The sequence below is a fragment of the Saccostrea cucullata genome, unplaced genomic scaffold (genome assembly GCF_032062105.1).
Source record: "Saccostrea cucullata isolate Sc308-1 unplaced genomic scaffold, CSIRO_AGI_Scuc_v1 ctg698, whole genome shotgun sequence".
NCBI lineage: Eukaryota > Metazoa > Mollusca > Bivalvia > Ostreida > Ostreidae > Saccostrea > Saccostrea cuccullata.
Window position 1 is genome coordinate 87,808 of NW_026918777.1, and position 9,321 is coordinate 97,128.

Genomic DNA, 9,321 nt, shown 5'->3' on the forward strand with positions numbered 1-9,321 from the left:
TTCATTAGTCATGTTTTTTGAATTAAAACTGCTGTTCTCTTTTTACAATCTAGACATTTCGCATTGCTTCCTTTAGAAAAGTTCAGGAATCTTGAAGTTTCCCAGTAACTTCCACTAGAAATGGGAACCAAATAATTCCACCAAAAATTCTGTCACACGGAAACTGCTACACTAAAATTCCATATAGTTTCCTGAGTAACAGAAACTTTAGGAATCGTGAGGTTTCCTGAGATCCATGTAGTTTCCCGTAAAAAGAAACCTAAAGATTCGACCAAGTTTCCCTTCCACGGAAACCACTACGCTCCGATTCCATATGGTTTCCTGAGTCACGGAAACTTAAGGAATCGTGAGGTTTCCCATTACGGGAAACTACATAGATGTTCAGGAAATTTCAGGTTTACAGAAGTTTCTGTGGTTCAGGATACCTTATGGAATCCGAGTGTAGTAATTTCCGTGTCACGGAAACTAGGCGGAATAACATGGCTTCTGCTGCGGAAGCCACTGGGAAACATGATGTAAACTTGAGGTTTCCATGTGGTTTCCAAAAGGTTTCCCAGGATGGGAAACCGTTTTTTCACCCAGTGTCTATTCTAGCAAAGAGAACAAATCATTCATACACACCCCTACTACTGTGTTCGGAACATTTTATTTTTCGTTGTTCTGCAAATTATCAAATCCGATGACTTCAGAGTAGCTCTGGCAGTGGCTCTGGCGAGAGTTAGCAAGATTACAGCGAGATAGGGTAAATTATCCACAGAAATGTGTCTAGCAAGTGACTATCACGTGGAGATATGGTAAACAGAAAAGTTAGGTTGCGTTTTAGTTTTCACCATCCTATAATCTCATTCTGTAGAAATGTACTTCAAAAGCTCTCTCTTGAATTCATACAAATCTAAATAATAAGTATTCTCTTTGATACAATTTTCTGCTGTCATGAATTAAAATTCCTTTTTGGACAAATATTTTTCATGGGAACCGGGACTATATTTTTTGGCGTCAGATTAGCAAATGAGGCACAAATGTGACTTTAACTGGCAAATCAGCTGAATGAGAATTGCATTATGGGTTACTACGAATACTTCAGGAATTTTACGCTTGTAAAATTTCTTTATTGTACTGTCGGTGAATATACAATTGTCAGGTGGATTCCCTGGCCAACACACGTGGTAACGAGTATAAATATATATGTACGAGGGTTGTTCGATATTTATTGTGTATTGTACAATATCTCAAAAGCATTCGATTCAAATAGTCAAATGGACATTGCATCCCTTCAAAGTATTCTCCTTGATTTGAAATACACAATTTTAATCTCTGAATCCATTTCTGAAATGCGTCACGGTACGCTGATTTAGGTATACCTCTGAGGCACTGACTGACGGCTGAGCCAACGGCCTGTCGGGACTTGTATCGACGACCAGATAACTTTTTTAAGATTTGGAAAAAAGAAAAAGTCGCATGGTGCTAGATCTGGAAAGTATGATGGGTGTGGCAAGATGGTAACCTTCTAAGACTTCAAAAATTGCTTCACAAGCTCAGATGTATGTGGTGGAGCATTATCAGGAAGAAGGCGAACATGCCTAAATCCCGATACAGGACGTCGTTTCTGATAATATTTCTTGAGCTTTTTCAGTACAACATCTCGGTGATACCGACCTGTAACACTTTTGCCCTTCGGCACCGGAATTTGTACGGCTAAACCATCACAAGAGAAGAATATGCAATAAAGGACCTACATTGTGCTCATTGTCCTTTTGGCAACTACAGGCCTTCTACCGTGTTTGGTTAGCCATAATTTGTTTCCAACTTTTCTTACTGGTTCGAAATAGTAAACCCATGTTTCGTCACCAGTAACTATGTTTGCAAATTGTCTTTGATTGAAGTTTTGAAACATTTTTAGCAGTCGCTTAGCAGTTTGTATTCGTACCTGTTTTGGTCATCTGTCAATAATTCGGATATCCATCCGGCAGAAACCTTTCGTACTTTTAAAATACGCTTCAAAGTAAAATGCACCCGCGATAACGATATCCCAATAGCTTTGGCAATATCACAAATCGTGTATCTGCCATCACTTTCAATTATTTCCTTGACTTTTGGGACATTTGTCTTGCCTGATACAGTCACAGGTCGACAAGATTTTGCTGCATCTTTGACGGACTTTGTACCAGTCAAAAATTTCTGTCTCCATCTACGAACTGTCCCATAAGATACCTTATCAGACCTATAAACTTCCCCAAATTCAGTAAAAATCTGCTTTACCAAATTACCGATTTTTGTGCGAACTTTTATATAAGCTCTAATTTCTTTTATATTCTCAACCCGTTTCCCAACCATTTTTATAACAGTGGTCAATGACTGGCTCTATTGAAATTAAGATTATTTTATAACCATGTGTAGTTGAAGGCTCGTATTTATACTGTTGGCAAGATATTGATTAGAGTTATCCAGGCGTATAAATATCAACGAAATCGTGCAAGGCGTTATCGCGCTGTGGTATAATACACAATACATATCGAACAACCCTCGTAAAAATGTTTTGTCCATTTAAATGCATACGGGAAGCTGATCGTTTTCCTTACCCCTGACGTGCCAGGGTGTTCTGAACTTGACACTACAATGTAACTACGTATACATTTTATCAAAAAATTTTTTTCTAGTTAACAACAATTTAAAAACGCCCGTGATATATTTCATATATAGTTTCTAATGTTTGCATTTTGTTCGTAAGAACTTTTTTTGCACTCCATTGACATGAATATAGATTGACCTGAACCACGTGTTCGAAGTAAGATGTAAACATGTAACTGCGTAAACGTATTCAATCAACAATTGGTCAGTTGCTCGTGGTAAGATCATCTGTGCGCATTAATAGCAATAGCCATATATGGCAAACAAAGGTTTGTCAGTGTAGATGATATTATTCATTTTTTTACTAGCGTATCGGTCGGTAGTGAGCTGTAAATTTTTCAGTAAACTATGATAAGATATATGAATTGTTATTTAACCCCCCCCCCCCTTTAGCCACTCATTTCTGTTGAAAATCATGAAAATCTTTCAGGAAGGTCTGGAAACACATTTTTCATAGGACATGTTTCAAAACAAACATACTATACCAATTTCCTGTTTACTGCCAATTTTATTTATAAAACCGGTCCTACCTTATAACCGTTGAATAAGTAAACAAACCTAAACCACGTGGCTTGAATTTAAATCACAAAAAAAACATTAGTAGGGGTGATCCAGATAAATAGAGAAGAATGGAAGACCTTTTTCATTGCTGTAAAAACAAAAAAATTCTAGTTTCTTTTAACTATTATTTCCCCAAGTGTTGTCGGCAAGATTTCACGGAGATAGCTGGACGGGTTTTTTTTCTGAAATTTTCAGGGATGATAGAGAATGAAAATACCCCGAAACTTTTTTTTGTCCATTTTTTTTTTTTCAAAATTGACTCCCTGTCGTCAGATAAGTCTGATTTTTTTTTTTCAAGAATATTTTTTTCGAATGAGATCTCAAAAACGGTAAGAAATTAAGACACCAAACTCTCAGGGATGATTGATCTTGATAAGTATCCAAATCTATTTTGGTTAAGATTGTCTGCCGCCACTACCGGTCATCACAGGAAATGATCATAGAAATCGAAAATTTCAACTTCTCTTTTTTGAATCTTTTTTGCATCTCATTAAACATGTTAAAGAATATTATTTGTAGATTTGAAATATGTCAGTCTAACTGGAAACAAAAACGACAACTTCCGGTTATAAGAGAATAACTACATAATTAGAGTATTTTTCTTTCCCATAAATATTTTTAATAAATGAAGTATTAAGAATGATTTTTGGATATATTATTCAGACTGCAAATGTCTTTAGTAACGTCAAATATCTTTGTAAAAGACACTTCTGGTCACGTGATTTCGTGTCCTCAAAATGAGTAGCTATCATAGCTAGATTTTGGAAACGCTAAAAGATTAAGACACCAAACTTATAGGATTAGTAGATCTTAATGAGTACACGAATCTATTTGGGATAAGGTTGCCCATCGTCACTTCTGGTCGTCACAGGATGTGATCAAATAAAACAAAATTTCAACTTTTGTTTTCGGAATCCTTCTTGGGATCACATTATTGTATCTTATTTGATGTTTTGAAATATGTTAGTCCCACTGGAAACAAAAACTACAACTTCCGGTTATGAGAGAAAAATTGCATAAGTGTCATACTATCTCATAAATTTCTTTTATGGATAGAGTATTTGAAATGATTTTCGGACATTTTATTTTAGACTGCAAATGTCTACAACAATGTCAAATATTTTTTTTTTAAATTTACATCTGGTCACGTGATTTCCTGTCCTCAAAATGAGAAGTTAACATAGTGAGATCTCCGAACCTGTAACAGATCAAGACACTTAACTTATATGAATAATAAACCTTGAAGAGTGGGCAACAGATATAGGGCCGCCGTCACTTCCGACCTTCACGGGAGGTGATAAAAAATTAAAAAAAAAAATAATCTTTTAATTTTGCATCTTTTTGCATTACTTTATTGCATCTAATATTTGAAATATGTCAGCCCCATCGGAAACGAAAAAATGACAACTTCCTGTTATAAGTGATAAAACTCCATGATTTGAGTGTTTTTCTTTGCAATGAATATCTTTTATAGACGAAATATTTGAAATGAATTTAAGATTTATTATTTAAACAAAAAATGCCTAGAGTACGTCAAATATCTTTTACAAAATTTACTTCCGGTAGTGTGTTATCCTGTTCTCAAAATGTGAAGTGATCATAGAAAGATCTCAGAAACGGTAATAAGACACCATACTAAATATAGGAAAAATAAACCTTGAGGAGTACGCATAATTGGGTTAAATATGTCAGCCATCACTTCCTGTCCTAACAGGAAGTAATCATAGGAATCGGAAATTCAACTTTCCTTTCTGGATATGCTGTTGCATCATTTATTTGCAGCTTATTTGTAGTTTCTTAATATGTCCATCTCACGTAGGAAACAAAAAAGCCAACTTCCGGTTATAAGATAAAAACTAAATATCTTGAGCATTTATTTTTCCAATGAATTTGTTTACAGATAAGGTATTTGAAATGATTTTACATTTGTTATCAAGACTACAAATGGGTTTAGTAACATCGAGAATCTTGGTGATATACACTTCCGGTCGTTTGTTTTCCTGTACTCAGAATGTGAATTCTGTTTTCTATTTCTTTTTCAGCTAGTATTATTTGTAATAATATATGTCTGTTTTTTTAACATAGAAAAAAATGTATTCATACAGATAAATACGAGGGTTGTCCTGTAAAATCGTGGACAAGTTGTCTCGCATGAATAATAATCATCACTGCGTTCTGATATTTTCACTACTTCTTAGTACATATTTTCTGAATAAATATAGCAAATTTCAAATAGATATATGCAAAAATAAACAAATTATGAGATTTAATATTATGTATTGTATCGTCTTACGGCGCACGGATGATAACGTCAAAGTGCCTAAAACAGCGTCAGGTACCTCAAGTTTCATCTTTGCACTAAAAATAAAGTTGGATAAGTCCCACTTAAATTTCAAAATTTCATTGAAGCACATACTTAAGTCTCCATCAACAATTGAGGAACCAATCTGGCACAAATGTACGATCTTCTGATGATTCATTACAGTAACTAAGATTCTGACAATATTCCAACATCATTCAATTAATAGACAATCTTATATTGACGCGGTCAACATTTTCAGCGTCTTAAGCTATTACAATTGTAGTTTGTCTGTATGTCTTCTACTACCTCGGGACTCGATCAAGAAAGTCTTTACTCAGAAAACTCCCATTTCATTTATATACTTAAGATTTGGCAATATTTGGGGAATTTTTATCTTCTGTATTCATTTAAAGTTTTATACGGCGTTATTACAACATCTAAATCATAACGAACTGATCTCCGGTGCGCCGTAACGTCACCAAACGTCACCAATTTTCGTGTGTTGTGTTCACCACTTTCCCATGTCAAAAATTGACCAAATGCATCGAAAATTTTAAGAAGACAACAAAATAAATTGTTGAATTGAATAAGGATAATTTTAACCCTAATCTTATCTATCTAAATCTTTTGTTACAAATCAATACTCATATTCTCTTCTAAAACCTTCGTTTTTTGACCGTGCGCCGTAGGGCCTTACCCTGTGCACATTCAAGCATTATAAAATATATATTTTTGTGTATATTTTATCCAAAACATAATAATTAACTTAAATATGATAAATAAACATTCACTGAAAATTTCAGCTTATTACGTCCATTATTTTTTTTTTGAAAAAAAAAACGCTTTGTCCACGATTTTACGGGACAACCCTCGTAGATAAGAACGGAAGACTTCTTTTGTTGTTATAGCAACAAGAGTATCTAGTTATCTTTATTTTCATCGTCTGATGGCACTTTTAAGGGTCTTTTATTTTCTATGAAAACTTGGACTTTGTGCATTTGCTGCCACAATTGCTCTTTATTGTCGACAGATCTAGTTTGTCATCGTATAAATCATTTTTTTGTCAAAACCCTATATATAAGAAGAAGAAAACATTTGTTGTGGCTTCTAAGTCGACATTTAGATATACCAAGGACCCAATATCAATAAAAAATATTTTCCTCAACTCATATGTCGATTCGATGTATCTTAGTGAGTTTCAAATAAATGACATATTAGAGTTTGAAACATTTGCATCATTCCCCCGGTATTTAAATATTTTTCTAGAAATACATTAATGGCAAACTTATAAAAAAGCTTTATGATAAACAAGATGACCTCAACTTTTCAATAGTCAACTTCTCTTACCTTTGTAGCAATACATCAATATATAAGAGGAATTTTAAAGAATGATTTCAAAATACAAAATACATCACCTATATGTAACAGTCATAAATCATCATCAAGATCATTATTACTTTTTATGGTATGGTTACCAGGGTTATCTTTTACAGAATTTGACACCTCTGATTGGCAAACACCCGTATCATTTGATTTAGAATGACTGTATGTTGTATCTCCTTCTAAATCAAGGTAAGTATGAGCATTAATGTAGTCATTAGGTCCATTTTTACTGAACACCACATCTAGATATCTTCCATCTGCATTGTTTGGATCTGTGTAAGGTCCATCCCCATATGTTTCCGCTAGTACTGGCAAAAATTCATAACCCTCATCTTGCTCTGAATGGGTTTCAAAATATGGGTCAAGATACAGACCACCTGAATAGGTTAGGGCAGCTTCGTATGGAGGATTTTCGGAATTTGGGATAGCTTGGATGCAAAAATACTTTTTTCTTCTTTTTTGCATAGTTCTTGCTCTGAAAAGGACAGCAGTTTGAATTGCTTAAAAAGGTAATTACCGTGTTCTAAGATATACAGCTTCATTTTTATCTTCTACGGATATCTAATTCATGCAAAAAAAAAATTGAGTTTAAAAGTTTCTTTGTAGAGTAAAAATCCTAAGTAGTTCGGCTATTATTTAGACTTTTACGACTAATTCAATTCAGTTAACCGTGGATTTGCAAATTCGAGGTGTTGGACCAAGAACAGGTAAATAAAAATTACTGGATCTTAGTTTTGCATTTTATCGTATTTTATGGTGCTTCAAAGAATAAACAAGATGTGTTTGTGAAACACTATGCACTCGGTGGCAACAAAGTTAAAAAAAAAATTTAGCATATAGGTCACAGTCAAGGTCACAAGGTCATTAACCTGGGTGTCATTTGAAAGAACTTGATCAGTGAAGAATGCTTACCAAATATGAAGTCTCCATCTCTCATGGTTCAAAATTAAGGTGAAGGTTCAAAAAAGCTATTTTTAGCATAAAGGACACAGCCAAGGTCACAAAGTCATTGATCTTGATAGCATGTGAAAGTGCTTAACTAGTGGAGTATGCGTGCCTAAAAGTCCCTATCTTTCTTCTTTCAAAAGTTAAGGCAGAGGTTAAAGTTTGACGACAAAAAAGTGTATATTTAGCATAAAGGTCAGAGTCAAGGTCAAAAGGTCATTGACTATGGGGTCATTTTAAAGAATTTAATGAGAGGTGTATGCTTACAAAATATAAAGTATCTAACTTTTATGGTCCAAAAATTATTGCAAAGGTTAAAGTTTACAGAAAAAAAAAAACTATTTTTAGCATATTGATCACAGTCTTCTTCACAAGGTCATCGACCTTGGTGTCATTTGAAGGAGATTAATTAGTGGATTATGTAGCGAAGGTAAAAGTTTGCAGACAAACAGATAAACAGACAAACAGACAGCTAGACAGACAGACAGACAAGACAAAAACAATATACGCCTCGGATCTTTCGTTCCAGGCGCATAAATAGAAACATTTTAATTCAATTAGAATTACAATTATGGCTAATGATACATACCTTATTTTATATATAGCGAAGCCCACAACGACTATTAAAAGAAGAGCAGATTCTGATGCAACTGAAACAGAAAAAACATTCTTTATATTTAACAGAAAGGTATTGCAATAAGATCATGCAATTTCTAGGTGGTCGCATTCATTGTAATATACATCTCGTTTTGAACTTATGTTACTTTCGGCCGGAATAACACTGGAATTAATTTTAATAATTTGTTAGATAATGATACACTTTGAAAATTAATGAGATGAAAAAAAAAAACAAACAAGAAAAACATTCCCTTAATGAATGTTTTAAGAAATAAAAAAAAAAATATTTGTGAACTATATATACATATATAAGGAATTATATTCGTAGTTCAAGTTCGTTTTATTCACCCAAACCAAGATTGGTACATAGAGTTCAAATAACATATATACATTATACATTCAAACTGATCTGAGGACATAATTTCTACATATCAAATTTAAAAAGAAGACATATGAATAAAATAGGAAAGATTTCGATAAAATGATAGGGAAAATATATCAAGGAGGAAAGTCCTTTTAAAGCTTTGTTTAACAAGCATAATATAGAGCTATTGAAATCAACTCACGAAAAATTGCTGTTTTTGGTAACTCATATTTTTCTTCTAGATTTTCTGCTAATGTACTAGTACCTAAATAATAAACAAAGAAAAAATTGACGTAGATACACATATATAAAGGTTTAACAAAGATATTTAAAATCCTGACTACATCTACTTTTTTCTTGCAATTCGTGCAAATCTCGAAAAATAACTTAACTTTTTAAAACTATCATTTATTCATTAGGTATTTTAAAATAAAAACACAATTATGATTTTGATTGTAAACATTCAGTAATATTTCTTTCAACCGGAAACAAAACTTTCAAAACGTCATACACTAGAAAA

At 33.4% G+C, this 9,321-nt stretch overlaps 1 protein-coding gene across 1 annotated transcript; it reads right to left on the reverse strand.

Annotated features, from left to right (window-relative positions):
- Positions 1 to 6,440: 6,440 nt before the first annotated feature.
- LOC134271075 (uncharacterized) lies at positions 6,441 to 9,076 on the reverse strand. The gene is made up of 3 exons (XM_062753337.1): positions 9,004 to 9,076; positions 8,409 to 8,469; positions 6,441 to 7,349 (listed from the first exon to the last, which is right to left on the reverse strand). The coding sequence occupies exon 3, from the start codon at positions 7,337 to 7,339 to the stop codon at positions 6,920 to 6,922; it is 420 nt and encodes a 139-aa protein (XP_062609321.1). The 5' UTR covers positions 7,340 to 7,349; positions 8,409 to 8,469; positions 9,004 to 9,076; the 3' UTR covers positions 6,441 to 6,919.
- Positions 9,077 to 9,321: the final 245 nt, after the last annotated feature.

Bases quoted from the DNA above. Each gene is read 5' to 3' on its own strand.
- LOC134271075 (XM_062753337.1), bottom strand. From the start codon at position 7,339: ATGCAAAAAAGAAGAAAAAAGTATTTTTGCATCCAAGCTATCCCAAAT.